Raw genomic sequence first — 26,384 nt, 5'->3', positions numbered from 1 at the left:
ATGTCAAATTAGTAATTGTGATTTTGTGTCCTCGTAGGTGCCAGATGACCAGATGATGACCAGAGTTGAATGCATTGACTGATTTCATATTAAAACATTCAACATAACACTTCATAATGACATTATATTAACAATAACATTGTATTATTTGCCACACTTTAATTTCCAGTCAGTTCATAATAGCCAGAATGGTGTACCAACTTGCAGAGAGCTAAGATATAAAATTCTACATTTACTGAAATGTAGCGTTATCACTATTTAGTGGCTGTAAATTGCCCTTTAAACAAATAAATAAAAGTTCAAGTCACGATACATTCTCGAATATTGTGTGTTCATAATTATCTATACTTTTTACATTTTGGACATGTACGAGGTCTGTTAGAAAAGTATCCGACCGTATTATTTTTTTCAAAAACCATATGGATTTGAATCACGTGTGGTTACATCAGACATGCTTGAACCCTCGTGGGCATGCGAGAGTTTTTTCACGCCTGTCGGTTACGTCATTTGCCTGTGGGCAGTCTTTGAGTGAGGAGTCGCCCACCCTCTCGTCGATTTTTTCATTGTTTAGGAATGGCTCAGAGACTGCTGCTTTGTTTGATCAAAATTTTTTCAAAAACTGTAAGGCACAACTGAGTGGACGCCATTCGATAAATTCAGCTGGTTTTTGGTGAAAATTTTAACGGCTGATGAGAGATTTTGGTGTGTAAGTGTCGCTTTAAGGACGGCCCACGGCACCTGACGGCGATCTGCGCTCCGAGGCGTCGTCGTCTTGCTGTTTCAAGCTGAAAACTTTCACATTTCAGGCTCTGTTCACCCAGGTCGTCGTCAGAGAACAGAGAAGTTTCAGAAGAGGTCGGCATGAGGAGTTTATTCGGACATTCCACTGTTAAAGGAGATTTTGTAATGAAAGAACGTGCGGGCAGATTCACGTCGGGCCGGACCCGACCGCAGGGGGTCGCAACAGGAAAAACACCTCCATTGGAAACCTTAACGGACAAGTTGGAACATGCCCAGCTGTTAAACAATTTCTCAGATACTCACTTGTTGAAAGCCATCAAAAGCCGCCTGAATTTTACAAATGGTTTTCAACACGGAGGTGTTTTTCCTGTCGCGGCGCAGACGGATTTGCGTCGTCTTCACGGAACCGACTCGGCGAATTTGCCCACACGTTCTTTCATTACAAAATCTCCTTTAACAGTGGAATGTCCGGGTAAACTCCTCATGCCGACTTCTTTTGAAACTTCTCTGTTCTATGACGACGACCTGGGTGAACAGAGCCTTAAATTAGGATGTTTTCAGCTCGAAAGAGCCAGACGGACGCCACCTCCGACCGCGCCGTGCCGATCCTCTTTGTGAGCTGTCCTTAAAGCGAAAGAAACTCCACAATCTCTCATCAGCCGTTAAACTTTTCACCGAAAACCAGCTGAATTTCTCGAATAGTGTCCACTCGGATATCCCTCACAGGTCCTGAAAAAATTTTGATAAAGCGACGCGCGCCGTCTCCAGCAGCGTCTCAGACAAAGGATTTCAGCCGAGAGGGCTGGACCAGTGCTCACTCAAAGCCTGCCCACAGGCGAATGACGTCACCGACACGCGTGAAAAAACTCACGCATGTGCACAAGGGTTCAAGCATGTCTGGTGCAGTGGAAAGTAACTTTGACAAGTTACTTTTTTAGTTGCTTTATACAGGTGCTTTATGCAGTTACTTCATTAGCAGCTTTATGCAATTACTTTATTAGAATCTGCAGAAAACTTGCAACTAATAAGTAATGTAACTAATAAGGTAATAAGTAATCTAACTTGGTTACTCGTAAAATTGAGCAATCAGAAAAGTAACTAATCAGCAAAGTAACTAATAGTTACTTTTCTGAGTACTAAATCTTAAAAAATAACCAAATTAGATTATGAGTAACTTTATTAATTACATTCAGCAGCTGCCGACAAGGTGTCCGCAGCTGCTAATGAAGTAAATGTAAGAAGTAACTGTAAAATATAACTGTATAGACTAACTAATGAAGTAACTTTCCAAAGTTACTTTCCCCAACACTGGTCTGGTGTAATTGCACGTGATTCAAATTCATATAGTTTTTTTTTTTTTTATAAAACTGCCGGTTAGTTTTCTAATAGACCTCGTATATAGCTGAGGTAACGTGTACAATAAAGAAAACAAACCTGCAAATGATGTATTTCTGTGAACTATGGATTGATTCTCGATCGAACTGAAACCCAACCAGGAGTTAATTTCCAGTGAAACTAGGAAATGTAACTCCTTCAGTGCGTCCTGGACTTTCCCTGCGACCTTCTCTCAGTTGGCTGTGCTTGGAAGACTTCAACTGGCTCCTTTCGATGTCACTGAGCAGCATCTCTATACTCCAAGGCCATCAACTGGCTCTTTGTAAAAGATCCATAGAGGTAGGAGTCTACCACAGCCAGTAGGACTCAAGTTGTAGGCTTTGCAAATGTGCCGAAGAGACAGTCCAGCACCTAGTAGAAGGATGCAAGATGCAAGGTGGGACATTGTACACCGACAGGCACAACCAAGTGTTGGGAATCGTGTACAGGAACATTTGTGCCGCATACGGCTTAGAGGTCTCCAAGTTCCGTAGGGGAGACACCGGCGAAGGTGGTTGAGAATAACAGGGCTAGGGTCCTGTGGGACTTCGTATTTCAGACAGATAAGTAGCTGCTGGCCAACCAACCAGACACAGTGGTAGTTGACAAAGGAAAGAAGACCTGCGTTGTGATTGGTGTGGCAATCCCAGCAACACTGGAAAGGAGCACAAGAAAACTGAGAAGTACCAGCTGAAGGAACAACTAGAGCAGATGTGGAAGGTAAAGTCCAAAGTGGTCCCAGTGGTAATAGGAACACCACAAGCTGTAAGCCTCAAACTGGAAGAGTGGTTCCAACAGATTCCAGGCACAACATCAGAGGTCTCTGTCCAGAAGATTGCAGTCCTCTGAGTAATTGACATACTTTGCTGAACCCACAAACACTGATAAATGACCAAAGCTTGATGAACACGCATACTTTTTTTTTTTTGTATATAATGACAGGATGTGTGTTAGACTAGCACAGTTACTGTCCACATCTCAGACTCCTCAGGTAATTTTGATGGCTTTCAGATGTTTAAAATGTTTTGGACCATACATCACAGCTTAGTGAGGCAGAATCCATTATCTTCCATTTTACAAGACAGAGAACGGTTGCACACTAGTTCTTGGTGGTGACTGCTTCATTCTTTGTCAGTGATATTGGACATTTTGGCCTTGGTAAGATGAATGGGATCACCAAATCTAGAAGGCATCTAGGAATGTGATGTCTACATAATTGGAAAATCACAATGTTTATAGTAAAACATCACAATGGATGATGAAATTGGGTTTGGGGTTATAGTTTGGATAACACTTTAAAATGTCTACTAATAATGCAACATTAAATATTTACCAATATACTATTGCACATCTATCAATTTAGAGACGCCAATTCCTTCTCACCATTTCTAAGCCTGACACATAACTCTAGCTACACACACTCTTCTTGATATCGCGGATTCATTGATTTATTTGTGCTTGGTAAGAAAATTGGATGTCTCGTTATGCACTTCAGCCAAGTTTTACCCAGCCACTCTGACCCGAGCAGTACACTACGTCTTCACAGCACACTTGGTTCAAGCTCGCACTGAATCCCCACCTTCTTTCAACCCGCGCTTGACTCATGATGACATCTCTGTGCAAATCCAGGCAGATGAACTCTTCTTGATATCTTGTTTTATTTTTTTTCTGTGCTCAGCAAGAATATTTGGATACCGAGTTGTGCACGCCTGCCAAGCTTTACCCAGTTACTATGTAACTCCAGGTAGTTGAACTCTTCTTGATATCATGAGTAAACTGGTTCTGTGCTCGGTGTGAAAATTGGATGCCAAGTTCCGCACTGCCACCATGCCTGTACTTGGCCTCTTTGAGCTGAGCAGCATATCTTCCCCAGTACACACAGCGAATTCCAACTGCCTGTACTCAACTCTTGAATGTTCATTTTAGCTAGGGCGCATCTCAGCCATTTCACATACAAATAAAGACTTGATACCATCCTTCATTTTTGCTGTTTCTGGCTGTCAAACCTTGAAAGACTTCAATTTGTTCTCCTACTTCATTCCTGGTGTAGCGGGATGGAGGTATGGGGTAATGACTGAGGCTACACACTGGGACCTCATTCAGGTATTTGCAATGGACGGCATAACTGTCTAATTGCACAACTCTATAATGAACCAATATGTATTTGTGCTGTAATAACGAAAGGGTGAAGCAAGGCCATGAGGCACAAGAGATCAAAAATTGTTGTTGGTAAACAGTAGAAAACATGGATAAAATTGTATTAAAATTCAATACATCAAGCGCATTTGGATAAAAAATACCAGGAAATAAAAGCTGATATTCAAAACTGTTTTCACATATTCATCTTTTGATGTCAAAACCAAACATCTTCGTCGTAAAAACAGATGCTCCCCTCACGGAAATGCATGCAAATCCTACAAAATAAAATGCTGTAAATACTACAAAATAAAAGACTGTAGATGCCAAATGCTACAAAATGAAAGACTGTAGATGTAAAATAACAATCTGAAGGAAGGAGAACCATTCTGGTGACAGCTGGTCACTTCCACTGTTTGTGGAAGGGTCATATCGGCCCAGATGCCTTTCAAAGCAAATGACTTTGGACTTTGCGTTCCGATACTTTTGGAGAGACTGTATATGAAAAACAGTGACTACGTTTACATGCAGCCAATAACCCTTTCATAACGGGAATATTAGCAATAACCCGGTTGCGCACGGCCATGTAAACACCCGCAAAAACCCGAATATGCTCATATTCTGGTTTTTAAAAACCCGAATATGACCGCTGGGTTACTCCTTTTCTAACCCGAATATCAAGTCGTATAAACACGCATCAGGATATCCCCATAGAAAGGAATATTATTTTGTGTTCTGCGCATGTCTTATCTGCAAGGAATCTTGGTCTTTTGAGTACAGCAACTACTTGTATGCGGCGCGCGCAACCCACCGGACACCACAGAAGCAGAGGTAAATAAGTATGGCGAAATCCAGACGCGGCAGCACAGCACCACACTTTTGGAGCGAGGAGGAAACCAAATACTTCATTACTATTATGAAAGACGTGAATATAATGTCTTTTATTGACGGTACAAAGAGGAAGAAGAAACGGAAATGACGCATATTTGCGTCATGACGTTCTCCGTGCGTCTGGACGTTGTCCATGCGTCGCTGTTTAGATGGGGATAATCCAAATGATACCAGTGTCCATGAATACAAGAGTAACTCTGTCTGCTGAAGCATGGAAACGGGTTATTCCTAATCAATCAATCAATTTTTTATATAGCGCCAAATCACAACAAACAGTTGCCCCAAGGCGCTTTATATTGTAAGGCAAGGCCATACAATAATTATGTAAAACCCCAACGGTCAAAACGACCCCCTGTGAGCAAGCACTTGGCTACAGTGGGAAGGAAAAACTCCCTTTTAACAGGAAGAAACCTCCAGCAGAACCAGGCTCAGGGAGGGGCAGTCTTCTGCTGGGACTGGTTGGGGCTGAGGGAGAGAACCAGGAAAAAGACATGCTGTGGAGGGGAGCAGAGATCGATCACTAATGATTAAATGCAGAGTGGTGCATACAGAGCAAAAAGAGAAAGAAACAGTGCATCATGGGAACCCCCCAGCAGTCTACGTCTATAGCAGCTGGGGGTTTCTAATGATTCAGAAACCAGAATATTGACCTTAACCCGAATATTAACACCATGTAAACGTGATGGTCGTTATGTGTGGGCATCCAAGGGCTGCGAAATAATTTATAACACACTTAAAAACTCACCTGATATACAGTACTAGATACTCCAAGCATTTAATACATATGTAGGTTTGTGGGCATTTTTCTGATTTTCTGCCAAACTGGCTTGTAAAAGTCAACAGTGTTACTTTTTGTCCAAGGTGTCACATTTCTCACTGCTCTAGGGACATTGGCTGCATTCACAGAGGTCAATATATGGTCAAAGGAGGATAAATGGTGGAAGGTCACAGTTTGAAACCTTGTCCGTACCTTGGAAAACTATTCTGTCGCAATCTTTAACTGTACTTTGTTAATCCTGAGCATTTCTGTAGGGCCTGTCATGACATCATCAGCGGGTCTTCTGGAATTGCAAATTTTATTCTAGTAATAGTTCCTGCATGCTATAATTGTTTTTCCACATCACATGGTATTTTCCGACATGTTAGGTCATCAAAGTGTGTGCTAGATTATATTCTTGGATAACTGTGATCTTTGAACGCCGCCCATTTGTCCTGGTCATAGACCGCAAGCTTCCAGGATGGATGTTTGTAAAAATGAGAATGGTACTTTAATCCCGTTCATTGTAACCTCCTAATTAATTTGACAAATTACATCTGTCTTTAATGTAACCGGTAACAGTCGTGAATTTGCGGTGGTATAATAATTTTTTTATTACTTTGCTGGCAGACACAATGAAGGGAAATTTGACAAGACTTCAATTTTAGCATCAACATTTCATTTCATACCCTGAAAATCAGAACCATACCCATACCCTGGAGGAGCATCCCTCATCTGTTTATTAAGGCCCGGTCACACAGCTATAGCTGGACGAAGGATAGAAAGTAAAAAAAAAAAAAAAAAAAATCACATAGACAAAAAGTGGAAGAAAGATCCTCCACCTTTCCCATCACCGAATCAAGAGCCAAAAAAGGAACAAAACAAAACTAAAAGGAACAAAAGAAAAACAAATCGAACATCGACCTCGATGCTTTAAACAAAATCTAAACAAAACATTCACGATGACATGACCGAAAGCAGGTATAAAACGGAGCGTAGCCAGCCTTGTTGTCCGCAGATGCAGGATTTGGTTGTCTTGACAACAGGTGAGAGTTTTTGTTTGTCTTCACAACAATGTGTCTGCACAGCGCAGGCCAGCCACAAACACTTGAAATATGCGTAGTTAAAGTAGTCGATAAAACGTTCTTCACGCTATTGTTTCTGTCTGAAAACTTTGCTTTTTTTTGCACCATTAAAATAGCACCACATGTCCATGTTAGTAACTATGTTTCTGTGAAGGCTCTCAGTTGTCCAGGTGGTTTCCATAGTAGAGAAGCTTGAATCTTCGACTGGACTGGGTTGCTTGACGTGAGGACGTTTCGCTTCAAATCGCAAAAGCTTCCTGAGCTGGACCTTCAGCTGGAGGCACATGAAACTATGGTGTCATTTGATGTGACATCGTTGTTCACCTGCATCCCCACTGCTGAGGCCGTCACAGCTGTGAGGCAGAGGCTGCTGGAGGATGCATCTCTACTTGAAAGGACCAAACTTACACCAGACCACATCGGCCAACTCTTGGAGATCTGTCTTAACGCCACGTATTTCCTGTTTAGGGGGAATTACTACAGGCAGATTCATGGTTGTGTGATGGGGTCTCCGGTATCCCCCACTGTGGCCAATCTGTACTTGGAGCGAGTGGAGAAGAGAGCCTTGGAGGCGTTCACGGGCATCCCTCCCAGTCACTGGTTCAGATATGTCGATGACACATGGGTTAAAATCAAGCAACAGGAAGTGGAGGCCTTTACAGAGCACATCAACTCGGTGGACTCCAATATCAACTTCACACGTGAGGAAGCCAGAAACAACCATTTAGCCTTCTTGGACTGTGATGATTGGAGAGAACAGGCAGCTCCAGACAGAAAAGCCACTCACACTGACTAATATCTGGTCTTTGGCTCAAACCACTACCTTGAACACAACCTCGGGGTGATCAGGACTCTTCAACACAGAGCCCTACAGGTGCCCACAACTATAGAGGGAAGGGCTAAAGAACAACAACATGTCCGGAAAGCCCTCACAGTATGTGGGTACCCACGATGGTCCCTGGATAAAGTGCAGAAGTCCCAAAGAACAAAGAGATCAGATAGACAGGAGATGGAGCCAAGAAGAAGAGGAGTGTAGCAGGAGTAGGGGAAAAACTACAGAGGATCTTCAGACAGTACAAAATCCCAGTTTATACTTATACTTTATAGTTTACTTTACTGTCTCTCCCTTATTTAGCAGGAGTAGGGGAACAACTACAGAGGATCTTCAGACAGTACAAAATCGCAGTTGACTTTAAACCTGTTAACACCTTGAGACAGAAATTAGTTCACCCTAAGGACAGGATCCCTAGTTACAAACAGAGCAATGTAGTGTATTCTATCAGATGTCAGGAAAACTGTAACGAACACTACATAAGTGAGACTAAGCAGCCGTTACACAAAAGGCTATACCAGTACTGCAGAGAGGGCACCGGTGGAACTCAGTCTGCAGTTCATCTCCACCTTAAAGACACTAACCACATGTTTGAGGACAAGGAAGTTAAAATCTTAGCCAGAGAAAGGAAATGGTTTGAGAGAGGAGTGAAGGAGGCATTTTATGTGAAACAGGTGAAACCCAGCCTTAACCGAGGAGGGGGTTTGAGACACGCTTTGTCCCCTGTTTATAATGGGGTACTCAGGTCAAAGCAGTTTCAGTCTTTTGTTCATGGTAATGAGTAATTCACATCATCAGGAGAGTTGTCAGGAGAGCCGCCAGGAGAGCCATCAGGAGAGGTGTCAGTCCCATCATTAGGAGGGACAGCTGCAATGTCATTAGGCAGGTGCTAACTAGAGCACAATAGGTGCTAATTAGAGCAATTGTTTAGTCACTAGCCTATAGCAGTCTGCCTGTCGGTAGGGGGGGGGGGGTCTGGTTAGGTGTAAAACTCCAGCTTTTGTGGCTTCTGTTATTCTTCTCTACAAGAGTCAAGACAGAAGTCAGACTACCAGAACAAGAATTTTAGCTGAGGAAGTTTCTGCGATTTGAAGCGAAACGTCCTCGCGTCAAGCAACGCAGTCCAGTCGAAGATTCAAGCTTCTCTACTATGGTAGTAACTACTGAGCCAAATCATATGAAAACAAATTCACCATGTGATGTCCCCCCCACCAGATAATCTCAGCTTTTTAAAATTATCAAAGCACAGCCACTCACCTATAGAACCTGTGATTTTTTTTTTTTGGGGGGGGGGGGGGGGGGGACAGATATTAGGGACTAAAAAGTGTATCTGTTGATATATACATTGAAAAATGGCAGTGACTCCTAACATTTTATTATTAAGCTCTTGTGACAAAGAAATCCAATTGAGACTTGGTGTTTTACAGTTTAAACATGAACTTTATTAAAAATAACTGTAAATATAGCCGACAGCCAACAAATATAGTCAGTACACTGCCATCATGCTACCTGTATGATTGGTAGCTGCTGTTGCCTATCTTAACATTTGCTTTAAATAGACCTCTTGTCTATTTTGACTCCGCTTAGCTGGCGGCATGGCGACACTTTCTCTTGTCGCCATAAAACACCCACTCTGATTGAAAATTAATGGCAGCTGGTCACTTTGCCGGTGTGCTTGTAGCTAACGTGGCCATGGTGCTTTTCTGCATGGTTTATTCTGTAAATTAAAAGTTTTAATATGGGAAAAATAACACATATGTTCGTGGAAGGTTCATATCGGGCGATATTATCGGCCAATCGATATATCAATTGGGCTCAACTCACGAATGCTACCAATCTGCATGAAACAATTGTGATTTCTTGGGTCAAATGCATCATTCGGGAAGAAATACCTTTCCAAATTTTGATACTAATTCCTCTAAATAAACCATGACACAAGCATCGATTGAAGCAATCAAATCTGTGCCTCTTCTAAATCAGAATCAAATTTATTGCCAAGTAAGTTCTCACATACAAGAATTTGATCTGGTGTCATTGGGGCATAAACAACAATAAAAAGAAAAGGAAAAATACTTCTGTATGAAGTAAAGGAGTCAAATAGACAAATAGGCAAAATTATGTTCACTGTCAAATCTAACATAGTGGAATGGGGCTGTGCAAAGGAATACAGATGTAAAGAACATTTCAGTGCAGGAATATTCAGTCTGTACTTTGTGGGAGTGGGGGGGGGGGTGAAGGCAGGGTGAATGGGAGTCTTTGGCATTATTTGTAAGTCTAGCTGTGATGGAAGAAGCTGTTTTTGTGTCTTGAGGTTTTAGTCCTGATGGACCTCAGGCATCTGGCAGAAGGGAGGGTGACAAAAAGTTTGTGTCCTGGGTGAGAGGGATCGGCCACAATCTTCCTTGCTCACCTCAGGGCCCTGGAAGTGTACAGGTCCTGTAGGGATGGCAGATTGCAGTGGAAATGTTGTTTTTCTGTGTATGACACCAGATCCAAAATAGTTCTTGTGAATCCGTTTACATGTCTAATTGTAATCTGATCAAAGATAGATGATTAGTCATGCAGATTTGAGCATTTGGGGAACATTCCAAAATAACACAATGAAAGGGTTCGGGGTGGAATGATTCAATGTAATAGTCAGACATACAATCCTAATAATCGTTTTCTGGTGCCTCTTTCTCAATGGTTTGTTTCATGTGTAGGCGGGGCTGCACAGGAAAAATGACATGGAGCCATCTATCGCACAACAGAGTGCTATGCTTGTGCTTTTGTGTCGGCACGGAGCCTACTGGTATGAAGCACTGGAGCCAAGGATCTACCAAGGAGACATGAATGATTTTGGTGCCCATGTTGTCATCACTTGGCCAGCAGGATAATCTACCAAATGATGGTGTGTTCCTGTGAGTCCTGTATTATCAAGTTGCTCAAGAGACTTGTTCATTTCAGTGTGAGAGTTATCTATTCTGTGTGGGGGTGAGGAAAATAGAAGAACTGGCAGCATACTCCAAAATAAGTCCATTTTGTTGTTTTTGTGATATCTTCACTTGCTTGGGGTTGCTGCTGTCCTTCTTGAGTCTATTAATGGGTCTAATTATATTGGCATTCCGAGAAACTTTGACCAAACTGATTTATGAAGCAAACGCTAGCTTAAACAGAAGTGTGTTTCTGCCACTTCTGCAGTTTATTATTGTACTGAGAGAATAATTAAGAATAAGTACACTAAAATACAACAAATTTGCGCACAAAAACCCAAAGTGCCAATGAAGAAACTTTTCTAACAATGATGTGAAGTTAAGTTTTCATGAAATTCTATTTTATTTCACGTTTTTGTAATTTTACTGTATTGAGTTTTTGTTGTGAAAATAAGATTTTGATATGTTGTTTTAATGTTTAAAAAAATGAATGTACCAATGAAGTGTATTCTGGGTTGTAAGTGGTTTTCCACTTTGCTGATAACTCCAGTATGGAGGTTGATGGCGGCTTTGGCACTGCAACCACCGTAAAAAATTTCTTGGAAAGTACAACACCAGAAGAGAAGACGTCTTGGTCCTGCATTCTTGGAAATAACTCTACGGCTTCCCTTCTATCAGAAGATGGCACACAATATGATGGAGATGGGCAAAGGCCAGTTGAATTCTCATTCCTGGAATAAACTACCAGAGAGCACCATGAGGGGTCTACAATATCAAGGACCACACTTGAAGTTGCTCATGTGTAAGCACCTGGAACATCTGTTGTCGCAGCAAGGATGACCATGTTCCACTTTTCAGGGAAACTTGGAGAGTTCAGTCACAACACTCCTGAAGGTCTGCAGTCCTCCGATTTATGCACTTTTGGGTGTCCTATCACCTGCCTCAGGATGCACTCCAATTACAGTGATTGAAGGGACTTTTTACCTGCAGCTTCACATAGTGTTTGACAACTGCCCCAGGGGTAACAATCCACTGGCAATTTTTTTTAAAAGTATGTGGCTGTGAGTTTCTGGATCCTGTTTCTGGGTTTCATAGTAGATCTAATGGGCATTGTATTCCATTTCTTGTGGGGTAGCTTAGGTGATTTTTCATGTTGTGGGAAGGTGCTAGACACTCTTTGATGTAGAACTGCAGGGTCTACAGAAGTGCCTGGTTTGTCAGGTCAGGTCCAGAAGCATGCTCTGGTGCTATGCATCATTGCATCTACCACAGTATAGAACTGCTTTGGGTCCTGGATTATAATTACACAAGCAGACAACTAGTCAGTCCCCACCTCTTGATAGGAGGCATAGATCTTCTGTAGCCAGGTGATAGGTGGGCACCCCCTTGGACTTTAAAGTAGACCTGCATTGAAATAAATGCAGTCAGATCTTTGGACCAAAAAATAACTTATATTTACACATAAGATCCTTCAGAATGTAGTAAAGTAAATCTGCAAGCCCAGATCTGGCATTCAATGGAGAAATCTTCATTTAAAAATGACAAATTTACAGCTAAAATTTAGCCCTCCGCAAAACTTTCATCACATCCGGGACGCTGCCGAGATGTCAGGGAAAAGACCCTATCTCAGCATGCATTGCGCGCGCCAGCTGTAATTTGTGGATTTACGTCAGTTTGCATCTGCACCTTATTCTTGTCTTATACGGAAGGATCTACTTTTTTTAAAACTTCATATTGTCTTGCGGCACGTTTGGTGAGTACACATTTCTTTTATTTGTGCTTGAAAATTATTTTGAGGGACTTTTTCATACGCCCGTTTGATTGAGTGGTGTCGCATTGAAAATCTACTGTCTTTCGCCTCCGATGTTACCATCGCGGGGTACGGAGGCGAGACCCGCAAAGAATCCAAGTCATTAAAAAGATATAAACCTCTCTCAGCGGCCACAGAGCTCTGCGGCTCCGATTACTGAGACATGCGGCGCTGCGGAAAGTCTGTCCTTGCAGCTACAGGTGTCACCGGCCGCTCCGCATCAAAACAGCGAGCGTATTCTCTGGACTTGTGCCAGTTGGCTGCACCTCCATTCAGTAGACAGGGACGTGGTGCTGGCTGCACAGCAGACACAGTGCGATGTGGGTGGCCCACTTCGGCATTTACCGAGCACGCAGACTCAGTAAGCGCAGCGGAGGCAGAGAGCGAGGCGTCAGGGAAGAACGTCACCCGCTGTCGATGTCGCCGCTGATCTGAGCATGCAGAGCTGTATCACACATTCATTGCAGCTTACTTTTGGATGCTGAAACCAGGATGTGTATAACAGTAACATTACTAACAGATAAAATCAATTTCAATGCGGGATCGGGCTGAAGGCGGGAGCACTCCGTCTTCTGCTGGACGTCACTGCAATGACCCGGATGTACAAACAGTTTTCGCTGAAGGCCAAATTTTAGCTGCAAATTTGTCATTTTTAAATGAAGAGTTACTTTACTGCATTCATAAGGGTCTTATAAACACATATCAGCTATTTCTTTCTGAGATCTGACCACATTTATTTCAATGCAGGTCTACTTTAACAGTTACCAGGATCCTGCTAGGATCCTCAACGCTGAGACAAGTATTCCACAGGTCTTTTGTGTTTTTCCATAAAATACAAGGAATGAGCCTCATCTGAATCTCCACATGTAACTGTTTGTTTGAGACAAAGTCATACCAGGGGTACCTAAGGATCCTCTGATGAGACTTGGTATCAAACACATCCAGTCGACATCTTATGTCACTGGTCATCACCCAAGTCTTTCAACAATACAGTGAGCAGGAAATATCAGGACCATGAAGATTTGGACCTTCACTCTTGCTACGGTATCGACATCAGCAAACACCTCAGCCCAGCGACCTCATGACAGCACTGCTCTGTGTCCAAGACTTAAAGAACATGTTGCATGTTATTGAACATCCCAGTTAGCAACATCCCATCAAAGTATTCATGATTGTAAGGCTATCTGCGCACAGCGGAAATAATTAGTGGTTGCTGATGTATTTTATTGATAATTATTCCTCTCACTCGGAGAGTTAGCAAGTGCATTTCCGGAAAATGTCTTACTTGGCTTTGCTTGGTGTGTGACGTACATTTTATGAAAAGCAGAAACATCCCAATGGTCAACATACAGAGTGGAACAAACTCTGCTATGTCCAATAATAAAGCTTCTGAGCTTTCATTCAAAAGTGATGGCTCAGATTTACAGAGGATGTACAGAGAGAAGACCACACACTTTACCATGAAACTCTTAACTTTTTCAGAGTTTGTTGGATTTTGGAACCTAACGTGTGGTGTTTGTAGTGGTGTTTGTGTTGCAGAATCTTACTGCCGCTGAATGTGGACATGCAATTCAGAATGCATTATTTTCAGAGGATAATGGACTTTCTATCTAACATGCTGGAATCATGAGAGAACTTGAACGAGCTGATGGCAGTCGGACATTATTCTCCAGCTGGTGATCATGCGGGATCCCTTCATGAGAGCTTATGGTGGACCTGGAGATTGTTCTTCGGCTGGCGATCATGTGAAAAGCAGTCACAGTGCACCTACAACAGCCTGGCCCATTCATTCAGCCAGCTCGACTGTAGTGCACATGACACCACAATCGAGGTGCAGTTTAATGGCTGGACAGACGGCGTTCGAGGGATATTCACCATGGTCAGGCAGGTCAAATCCTGCTGGCACCTCTGGCTTGTGCCGTACGTGCATCCCCACTGGATGCCGTTTAGGGAGCTCACATGTAAGGTAAAATATCTGTTGCATACATCCATCATGTGGATTTATCTTTCCATTTATTTATTTTGTTGTAATTCCTGTTATAAGGAACTGAAGCCGTCAAATGATCACGGCTCACGCACACGCATGAGGCGATTAGATCATGTCTAAGCACGCAGGAGCCCCGAACCTGTCAGATGAACCAGCGTTCACCGAGGTGATCAGATCATGTCGCACCTGACCGCTGTGTCATCGCAACTCAAAGCTGGAAAACACATATCGTGCCATTTAGAACATCCACCCCTCTACAAGCCATGGGCGATGCACATGTGTCAGCAGGCCCTCGTGACATTGAGAAAAATAGAAACACATCTCACCTTTGGAACGCATCCAGCTGCACCTCAGTGCACACTACGGACACCATCAGCCAGGCTTCCACAGTTGAAAATATCCATCTGAGCCTGTGATCTGCCAGCTGGTGAGGCAAATGTCACATCCACTAAGTGAGTTATAGTCCACATGAAGTGGTGTCATTCAGCACGTCAAGCAGCCAGAGGCAGCTGGAAGAGAGACCCTCCATGTGGCCGGCCACTTACTCTCCGTGTGGCTGGCTGACGTGTTCATGATGTGAGTGCATGGACGCCTCACGTCTGTGCCGGTCAGAGCTGCTCCAGGCAGGTGGCAGGCAGGTGGCCCACAGCAGCTGTGAACTTTGCTGGCCTGACCTCCGCTCACTACATGCACGAGGGGGATAGGGATGATTTTATGTCACTTTAATTTCATTCGTGTCATTTCATTAATTCCATGTTTACTTCCATAGGCATGGTTCATGAACAAAAAGGAACAGAGGGACAATAATTCTTGTATTCTCTGCTCCTTATAACAGGAATTAAAGTGTAGGTGACATAATATGTAATGTTTTTTGAGTATTTAAGACTAAAATTAAACAACAACTTGAAATTTATCCTTTCCTGGTGCGCAGTTACTGAAGAGATAAATATTCAGATTTTGAACTGCGCGCCACTAAAATCCAAGGACTTCCTGGCGAGTCTCGACATTGGAGAAGAAGGAGGAAGTGATATCAGCGCCAGAACCATTATCTTAATAGTCCCATTAATTTATGGATTTTTGCAGGCTACTGACAGCCGCGTTTCCACCGAGGGGTTCGGGTCGGAGCTGCACCATGTTTACGGTGTCAGAATGGTTAATTCTCGCTGGCAGAATCCACTTATATTGACGACCTCGCACGCACGATGTCTGCGGCTTCTTCACCCCACACGGAGGCAAAACTGAGTATTTTCAGATTTTTAAATTTTATTTTATTGTTTTGTGGATCATGGGATTATTTCGTCGCATGCACACTGAAACGTTATGAGCAGATAAGTCTTTCAACTTGCGGCACAAAGTGACTCGTTAACAGCAAAGACTTGATCCATCAGCCGCAATAACGGATTATAGCCGGCGCTGTAACCTGAATCCATTTGTTTCCTCAATTCCAACACAGATACTGTCCCAGCGTTGAGTCATCAAGTATCAATTGAGCATCATTACTAGGGTTGGGTATCGAGAACGGGTTCTTTTCGGGTATCGATAAGAAATGATGCGATCCACCGATATCAGTAGTCTTTTTGCTTAACGATTCCCTTATCGGCCGTTGTTTTTGAGTGTGTCTGTCGGGAAAATGATCATTTTGTAACGTTGAACACAGACCCTGTAGTGGCTCTGTAATCCACACTTTCTGCAGCGCAACACCACTTTGAAGCATGAATCAATGAAGCAATGCTTCGATCCACTGACTGGTGGTTCTTTGATTCGTTGCTCTTCAGAAACGGCAAGTCCTCTTCTTAACCCGTCTCAAAGACATTAAAATATCGTGAGTCACTTTTGTGTGGATTAAAATCACTAACTGGGACTCATGTCTTGTTGCAGTCAAGAAACAAGAATCATCCTCTGTTCTGTTGGCACAGCTCTAAATGCTGTGCGGCTGTCTGCCAAGACAGAGTCCGCTTGAAATTAATAACTTCAAAATGAATTACCGCTTTAAATAAAATGACACCTCTTTCCAAACACTAATACAGACAAGAAACTACAGTCGACTAAAACTTTTTTTTTCCTCCCAAAATGAGACATCCTGCATTCTTTCTGAATTTCATCCTGACGTGCAGCACAGACAGCTGCAAGAGCTCAGCTCAGAGGTATGGAAAGACATTAATGACAATAAGTGAAAGACAATGCTTTTGACAAAACCTATTTCTATTTATGTCCAGAGATCAAGGATCCACCATGTAGAGGTTATTATGTCCAGAGTTTAAGGATCCAGTAACCAATAGCATATTAATTTACTTTAAGACTCAATAAAATGTTGTTCAATTTCAATTTAATCAGGTTATAAAGTGCCAAATCACAACAAAAGCCATCTCAAGGTGCCTCACACAGAACAGGTCAACATAAAAAATTAAAATAAATAAATAAAAATATAAAAATTCAAATACATAATTAAAAACAGAAGTAAAAGAATAAAACAGATAAAAAATAAAAAACTATTCATAAGAGAGAGAATAAAAATAGGCTTTAAGTCTTGACTTAACAATGTCCATGGACCCTGACTGCTTCACAGTCGCAGGAAGACTGTTCCACAGAGCGGGTGCATGATAAAAAAAAGCTCTGTGACCCACTGACATAGAAAACCTGTAAAGCCTACTTTTAGTACACAAAAAATTCACAAGAGGTATCGATAAAGGAATCGATAAGGAATCGGATCGATAAGCAGAATCAATAATGGTATCGATATTGATAAAATCTTATTGATACCCATCCTTAATCCTGGTAACATGATTGTCTTCCATTTCAACAGTACATTCATTGTTCTTATAATGTACTATAGTCTCATTATTTTGTCCTTATATGTTTTCTTAGATTTATTTATATACATTTGTACAACATTTAATTGCTTCCGCGCTGCTGTGAGAGCGTACACCAGTGCGGATGCAGTACTACCCCTCTCACCATGGTTGCACTGTTTGTGCACATGCATATGATCATGCACAATTCCGTCGCTGCGGGATCCACCCATGTTCTCGATGGTTGTACACAGCTGTCTGACCGTCTGTCCCTCCCAGCTGCATCACGAGGTTTGGCATTTTCCCGCATTCGGCCTGATTCGGCCTCATTCATGCTCATTCATGCCAAGCGTGAAGGGGCCTTTAGATTTTTCACAGTTATATGGATGAAAACACAAGCGTGCACAAAGCTGAGCCTCTAGCAGAAACTGTTACTAACAGGGTGCATTTATAACTAATGGCCGTGCATGGCCACTAAGTCTTCTCACGGTGCAGAGCAACAGCTGCTATTACTGTGACTGCATCAAAATTAATAGTTATCACTTAAAAATGAGTCATCGTAACACAACGTCACATTTATGTAAACGGTGTAATTAATCTGCGGCTCCATTCTTAACGGCCCTTCCCACATAGTACGAAGTTTGGACGCCGTTACACAAACCGTGTAACGGCGTCCCTGTTGCCAGCGCCTCGTACACCTGTTGCTACAACTATTTGCGCACACAAGCGCCTCAAAGACAAAGTGTGTGCTGTGCGAACCCATCGTACTCTCTCGCAGCAGGTGCCAACCAAATTCCAGGTGACACGCACAAACACCTAAGACTGCTCGCATGGCGCTTAGAAAATGTGTGGCCAGTTGCACTCTTGGCATGACAAGAGACTGTGGATGACCACTGTCGTACTGCTCACTGCCCACGTCTCCACTCATGGGAGTTGTGGCTTCCGACAGAAGCAGCTGTGGTGATCTGTCATTCTGGACATTCCAGCTGGAAAACACCTACTGTGTTTGGACAGTCATGGACTAACAACTGTTCACTGTGAGGTGCATGTATCCGATTGCTGTATTTAAGTAAATAAGTAAGTAAACATAAATAAATACATATATCACCGTGGTGGCGACAAGCTGCAGCAAGCAAAAACGCGCACGGAGCAGACACTGACAGCCCCCCAGGTTGAAACGGACCATCAGGTCAGAACACGCAGCAGGCGATCTGACTGTCACATCACCCACATGAACTCTATGACACATGACAGTGTCTGTGCTGCGGCGCGCCATCCACTAGACAAGTGTGTCGGGCAGAACACGTGCGTGGCCGACTGGATGCACCTGACCAGTAGATGTGGACATGATCAGAGCACACTGCTTCTCAGTCATGTCATTTCATGACTGTATGCCATTGACCATGAGTCATCACCAGAGGAACAGATGGATCATATTTGTATTGCTCGCTTGATGAATGCAGTGTTTTTTATTTGGTGTGGGATTATTATTTTTTTTTTATAATACTTCCATGTCCTTCCTGATATGAGGCACCTTCCCACAGCTTTCAGAGAACAGCTCTGTAGCTCAGTGGTAAAGTCTCTGACTGGGGATCAGAGGTTTTGAAAAGCGCAAGTTCGTATCCCGGGTGGTGTGTTTTTTCTTTTTTTTAAATTATTCCACATAAGCAGCATAATGTGGTCCCACAGGTACCGCCTGGTTTTTATTTTTTTATTTCTTCCACATAAGTGGCGCCATGTGCTGCACCTGGCACTGTTCCTGTTCAACGGACACCAGCGTGTACACGAACTCTCGCACTGGGTTTGTGCACACCTGCCCGTCGGCGCGATGTTTTGTGTGCTAATTTTGAAATGTTTCGCACTGTTTCGACGTTTTTGTCCAAATGACGTCCAAACTTCGTCTAAACTTTGCACTATGTGTGAAGGGGCCATAACATTCACAGCGACATTCTATTCAAGCGCGTGCTAGGACGTTTTCCTCAAAGCTACATAAATGCTGTCGGAAAAATGAGTACTTTGTTTTTGCAGGCTCCGTACTGGTCACAGAAGTGCACAAAGTAATCCTGGTGTGTCATCAGATGGTCACTAATAGCCTAAATCTAAAATGTTCTGATTTCGGTGCGACATGTCCTTTAATCTAGTTTGAGTTCAAGATCAAACTGTTCACTTGGAATTTGCATACTACCTGGGTGGAGAATGTGTTTGTCGAAGAAATATGTAATCGATCTGCTTATGGAGATTGTTATAACATTAGTTATTTATGTTCAGTAAAGGATGTGCTGCTCATTTGGCCAGCAGTGGCACACATGCAAACATATTGCTTGAAGTCATGAAATGATCATTTTGCAACTAGTAGTGTTGTCATCTTTCTTTGTGAAATTAAGCAGCACTTTGGTGACTTTGCTGTGTCCACCATAAGTATATTGTTTCACTTTTCTGCAGCATAGAGGCATGCAAATGCAATTTCACTTCATAATGTATGAGCTTTTGCAGTGATGAACTGACAGAAGGCATAAAAGTACATTATGACATTCATAAAAGTAACTGTTAATCTTGATTTCCATCCCTACTCTATCATTCAGAGATTCATAGTTCACGTTTGCAATTCTGGCTTGAACAGAGATCTGCAACAGAGGCCTGTGTTGGCGCTGAGAGTGACGAGGAGGAATTTGTCGAAGACATCTGTGAGCAGGTGACATGCCATCTGTGGTCTCGTGATACTCAGCATGCTCACACAGGACTCAAAGCACTACGTTCCTTCAAATTACACCTTGTCCCACTTGTATTATGGCAAGTGATGGTGTTGTCTCGACAGATGACTTTGCTGTACTGTTGTAAAAGGCTGATTCTTCTGCGGGGATTTTGGACATGTCTGGTGCCAGAGAAAGTGGCTCTGTGGGATAGGAGATGGACTCCCAATATACAGTGCAACCAGAAACTATTCATGGCGCTTCCCTTTATCCACATTTTGTTATGTTACAGCATTATACCAAAATAGATGAAATTTTTTCCCTTCAAAATTTTACACACAATACCCCATAATGACAATGTGAAAAAGGATTTTTTTTTTTAATTTTTGCAAATATTATTAAAAATAAATGCAACTACAAAATCTGTCATGAAGCTCAAAATTGAGCTCAGGTGCATCCTGTTTCCACTGATCATCCTTGAGATGTTTCTGCAGGTTGCTTGGAGTACACCTGGGGAAAATTCATTGATTGAACATGCTTTGGAAAGACACACACCTGTGTACATATAAGGTCCCACAGTTGACAGTGCATGTCAGAGCACAAACCAAGCATGAAGTCAGAGGAATTGTCTGTAGACCTCAGACAGGATTGTCTCGAGGCAGTAATCTGGGAATATGGGGATCATTGGGACCTTCTACACAACAGAAATGTTTCTGCTGCGTTGAAGGTCCCAATGAGCACATTGGCCTACATCATCTGTAAATGGAAGAAGTTCGGATCCACTAGGACTAGCTGGCTGTCCATCTAAACTGAGAGATCGTGGGAGAAGGACTTTAGTCAAGGTGACCCGATGGTCACTCTGTCAGAGCTCCAGCATTCCTCTGTGGAGAGAGGAGAACCTTCCAGAAGGACAACCATCTCTGGAGCTGTATGGTAGAGTGGCCAGATGGAAGCCACTCCTTAGTAAAAGTCACACGACAGCCCCCCTGGAGTTTGACAAAAGGCACTTGAAGGACTCTCAGACCATGAGAAACAAAATTCTCTGGCCTGATGAGACAAAGATTGAACTCTTGGCGTGAATGCCAGGCATCATGTTTGGAGGAAACCAGGCACCATCCCTACAGTGAAGCATGGTGGTGGCAGCATCATGCTGTGGGGATGTTTTTCAGGAGCAGGAACCGGTAGACTATTCAGGATTGAGGAAAGTTTTTTGCTTTTCTGTTTTTCTTTTAAATGAATGAAATAAATACAAAAAAAAAAAAAAAAAAAAAAAAAAAAAAAAAAAGAGATGAATGCAGCAATTTACAGAGACATCCTGGATGAAAACCTGCTCCAGAGCGCTTTTAACTTCAGACTGGGGCAACAATTCACCTGCCAGCAGGACAATGACCCTAAGCACACAGCCAAGATATCAAAGGAGTGGCTTCAGGACAACTCTGTGAATGTCCTTGAGTAGCCCAGCCAGAGCCCAGACCTGAATCTGATTGAACATCTCCCCATCCACCCTGATGGAGCTTGAGAGGTGTTGCAAAGAGAAATAGGCAAAACTTCCATTTTGGTGCACCTATCACCATGTAACAACAAAATGTGGAAAAAGTGAAGCAGTGTGAATACTTTCTGGATGCACCGTATAGACTATGACCAGTATAATGACATAGTTTCTTGATGTTTAGTGATGTCATCATGATGTCACTTATACCATGTAATAAGGATTAGCTAATCAATATAATGTATGGGAGTATTAGGTCCTGGAATCGGTGCAACTTGTGATCCAGTCTCTGTATGACCAAAGTAGGAGCTGCGTTCGCATTCTCGGCATTACATTGGACTTGTTCCCGGGTGGTGTTGGAGTTTGCCAGTGCTCCCCCTTGTCACCAATCCTGTTCGTGATGTTCATGGAAGGGATTTCAAGGCACAGTCAGGGACCGGGGGGTGTCCAATTTGTTGATCTTAGAGTTGCATCTCTGCTTTTTTGCAGATGACGTGGTTCTGTTGGCTTCATTGGGCAGTAATCTCTGATGTGTGCTTTGAGGCAGAGTGTGAAGTGACTGGGATGAGAATCAACATCTCCAAATGTGAGACCATGGCCCTCTTTTGGAAAATGGTGGATTGTCCCTTCTAGGTCAGGGGAGCGTTATGAAAGTATTTCATTTTCATTTATTTATATAGCACCAAATCACAACAAGGTTGCCTCAAGGTGCTTCACACAAGTAAGGTCTAACCTTACCAACCCCCAGAGCAACAGAGGAAAAACTCCCTCTGAGGAAGAAACCTCAAGCAGACAAGACTCAAAGGGGGGACAGGAGTACAGGAGTTTAAGTATCTTGGGGTCTTGTTTAAGAATGGATGTATGTTGCAGCGTGAGATCGATAGACGGATTGGGGTGGCATCTGTTGTTTTACAATGTTGTTCCTATATGCTATTCTCACCCGTGTTCATGAACTTTGGGTAATGACTGAAAGAATAAGATGACGATACAAGTGGCGCAAATGAGATCCCTCCATTGAGTATCAGGACTTACACTCCTGGACAGGGTAAGAAGCTCAACTATCCAGGAGGGACTAGGTGTAGAGCCAGTGCTTCGTCACACTGAAAGGCTAGATGAGATGGTTCAGGCATCTGGTGAGGATGCCCCCTGGTCGTCTCCCCAGGGAGGTCTTCCAGGCACATCCAACTGGGAAGAGGCCCCTGGGAAAACCATGGACATGCTGGAGTGATTATATTTCCTAGGTGGCTTGGGAAAGCCTCCAGATACCCCAGGAAAAATTACAGGACCTGGCTGGAGATAGGGAAGAATGGGATGAGCTGCTTCATCTGCTGCCACCGCAACCCGGACCTGGATCATTGGCAGAAAATGAATAAATAATTGAATGAATGATCAATATAAGGCTACAGGCCCAAATGACATCAGCTCCAGAATGAATGAATGAAAGATCAACTATGTGTGGTTGTTCTGTGCATCAGCCAGAGCCTCATTTTGGAGAGAGTTCCAATTTTGTTGAAAACTTCATGCATGGTTCAAATTCCCCAGGGAGCCCAGTGGCCAATAGTCTTGACTTCCCACCTCATGAAGACCATGTGGAGGATTGTGCTTGACCACCTCAGACCACTGGTGAGCAATGAGTTGGACCCTGTATTGTTTGCTTTTTGACCAAGCATTGGGGTAGGTGATGCAGTCTTCTGCTTGCGTTCCCCTTCACTTTCCGATCTGCAGAACACTGGGAGCACTGTTGGGATTATGATTTTTGACTTAGTGCCTTCAACACAATCAAACCATGCCTGCTCAGGAGGAAGCTGGATGATAAATGTTTGTCTGATGTGGTAGTCCGGAGCATGGGAGCTCTGCATGATATCATCATCACTGGACGTACAAGGTCTATTAGAAAAGTATCCGACATTATTTTTTTCAAAAACCATATGGATTTGAATCACGTGTGATTGCGTCAGTCAAGCTTGAACCCTCGTGCGCATGCGTGAGTTTTTCCATGCCTGTCGGTTGCGTCATTCGCCTGTGAGCAGGCTTTGAGTGAGGAGTGGTCCAGCCCCCTCGGCGGATTTTCATTGTCAGGAAATGGCGGAATGATTTGGGCTTTTTTTTTTTTCCATCAGAATTTTTTCAGAAACTGTTAGAGACTGGCAGCTGGAAACCATTTGAAAAATTTATCTGGCTTTCATCATGGTGTTGCTGTGCACCATGCGGCACCGCCGCGACGCGCGGAATTCCTCCGCACGTCTGTCTCAATGTGCCGAAAAAGTGCTGATGTCCACGTCTTTCACAATTCCTGTGCTAGTCAGACGACCTCCCGGATAAAACAAATGAACGGCACATTCCACTGTTACAGGAGTTTTTGTCATGGAAAGAGGAGCGGCGGTGCCGCATGGCGCACAGCAACGCCGTGATGAAGCCTCACGGGACATGTTCTGGCATGTCCAGGCACATCCACAATTTCTTGGATAATCACTCGATGGAAAAACCACCGACAGCTGTCTGAACGCCATCTCAAAACCATCCTGTGAGACCAAAATGGAGGTGTTCCTTTGTCTCGCTCCATCAGCAAATCGGTCGTGACGCGCGAAGCCTCCGCTCGGCTTTCCATGACAAAATCTCTTGTTAAAAGTGAAATCTGCCGGAAAATGGCTGATGTCCAGCTCTTGTGATAACCAGAGAAAGTGCACACGACGGTCTTGGATCCACAGAGCCATCCGTTTAGAAATGATCCGGTGGTTTGTGGCTGTCGATGGCAGCACGGAGTGCGGCGCACTGAGCGTCCTTAAAGCCGTCCTTAAAGCTGTAGTAACAGTCCTTATTCTCTGTGAAGCCCGTAAAATTTTCACTGAAAGCCAGATACATTTTTCGAATGATTTCCAGCTGCCAGTCTCAAACAGTTTCTGAAAAAATTCTGATGGAAAAAAAAGCCCAAATCATTCTGCCAATTCCTGACAATGAAAATCCGCCGAGGGGGTGGACCACTCCTCACTCAAAGCCTGCTCACAGGCGAATGACACAACCGACAGGCGTGGAAAAACTCACGCATGCGCACGAGGGTTCAAGTTTGTCTGACGCAATCACATGTGATTCAAATCCATATGGTTTTTGAAAAAATAATAAGGTCAGATACTTTTCTAATAGACCTCGTATGTCACAAGGAGACTAGCTGGAGTATAGGGAGATAATCAGCAAAATTGTATGCGTACGGACCCATCTCCATATTAACACCAGTAAGACAAAGGAGATGGTGTTTGACTTCTGCAGGTATGGGACATTGCCCACATGGTGAATATCTAAGGATTGGGTATTGAGATCACCGGGGTGTACAAATACCTGGCTGTTCAAACTGGACTAGACTCACAACATAGATATCCTAACAAGAAGAGCCAAACTCGACTCCATTTATTTTTACAGTGCCAAATCACAACATAGGTCACCCCACGTCACTTCACAAAAGCAAGGTGTAACCTTACCCACCCCTTAGAGCAAGCACATAGGTAACAGTGGTAAGAAAAAACTCCCTCACTCATTTTTTGATTGTAGGAAGAAACATCTAGCAGACCACAGTCAGAGGGGTGACCATCTGCTTTTGCCATACTACCAATGACAAATAAACAATGCACAACGAAGATATGCCCAGCATGCTAGACAGATGATGGAAGGAAGCATACAGAAACGTATCAATTCCAGTGGACAATGTGACCAAATTGTCCAAACAAAGAAGGGGTAAAGATCTACAACCCACAAAAATAGGCCATTGTAGACCATCAGCATTTCTCAAAGTCCCCTAGACTCCATCTACTGAGAAGACTGAGGTCCTTTGTTGTGTGTAAGACAATGACAACAGTATTCTTTGACACTATTATGGTGTCTGTAGTCCACTATGTAGTGGTCTATTGTGGATATGGAAGCTCCAAGACGGACAGGAAGAGCAGAAAGAGCAAGCTGGTAAGCAGGACTACCTCGGTCCTTGACTTCCCTCTGGACTCTATCGAGGAGGTGGGTGAAAGGAGGATGGTAAACAAGCTGACATCCATCATGGACAATCTCTCTCACCCCCAACATGAGACTGTGGAGGTTTTAAACAGCTCCTTCTGTAACAGACTACTTCACCCACAATGTGTGAAAAAACGCAAATGCAGGTCCTCCATCCCATCAGCCATCAGACTCGCCAACAGCATCTTGAAGTTCAGCACCGTGATAATGCTGTTCTCAGTATGACATCACAGCATCATCACCATAATACCATTATTATTAGTTTGTATTCTTTAACGTTATTCTACAATCTTATTTTTAAATGTGTACCCATTACTTTTCCAGTACAATTAATTTCCAAATGAAATTTGGTTTCCTGTGTTTATCTTTCATTTCATTAAACTGTATTTTTTTTTTTTTACCTTTTTCTTATATGCTTTAGATAGTTTTCCATTATCTGTAAACACTTGTTTTATTTTATTTTTTTCCTTCTTTGTATTATTTGTATTCAACTTGTTTGTGTCTGTTGTTATTCTGCTGCAGTAACAAGTGAATTTCCCCAACGTGGGATTAATAAAGTTGTATAATCTTTCGATAACCTCTGTAGCTCTGTTGGTTTTCTGTAAAATGTACATTTTGGACAATTATAACATATTTGTGTTTGATAGAAGCTTTGCATCGCCTGTTGTTTGTAAATATCCTGGAAAATTTTATTTTGGGCTATATTTTTGAAGACCTTGACCTTTGACTCATCTGCTACAAGTGGTACTTAACTGTACCCACTCAAGAAGAAGAGGAAGAAGTCTTATACAGGCCAGTGTTTGTACCAGGATACTGTCGCGTACGAGTCAGTGGCTGTGCCAGAATTCACGGGCCGCATCCTTCGAAGGTCAGCAACTGGCCTTCCGAGACCACA

The 26,384-nt window shown here is 43.0% G+C and overlaps 1 protein-coding gene across 6 annotated transcripts in view; it reads left to right on the top strand.

Moving 5' to 3' along the window:
* Positions 1-26,384, top strand: part of nat16 (N-acetyltransferase 16) — a 91,615-nt gene that overhangs the window by 32,295 nt on the left and 32,936 nt on the right. For 2 of the 6 annotated variants that reach the window (XM_034164124.1, XM_034164123.1), the window contains exon 2: positions 10,519-10,706. The exons of 2 other annotated variants lie outside the window; for them this stretch is intronic. Coding sequence is in view for 2 of the 4 variants with exons in the window: in XM_034164122.1 (XP_034020013.1) it covers positions 10,649-10,716 (68 nt within the window). In the remaining 2 variants the exon portion in view is untranslated. Of the gene's footprint in view, positions 1-10,518; positions 10,717-26,384 lie in introns of all 6 variants that reach the window. 2 more of the 6 variants (XM_034164122.1, XM_034164121.1) reach the window with 1 other exon arrangement.

Source organism: Thalassophryne amazonica, chromosome 23, assembly GCF_902500255.1.
Source record: "Thalassophryne amazonica chromosome 23, fThaAma1.1, whole genome shotgun sequence".
Lineage (NCBI taxonomy): Eukaryota > Metazoa > Chordata > Actinopteri > Batrachoidiformes > Batrachoididae > Thalassophryne > Thalassophryne amazonica.
This window is presented reverse-complemented; position numbering and strand designations above follow the sequence as displayed.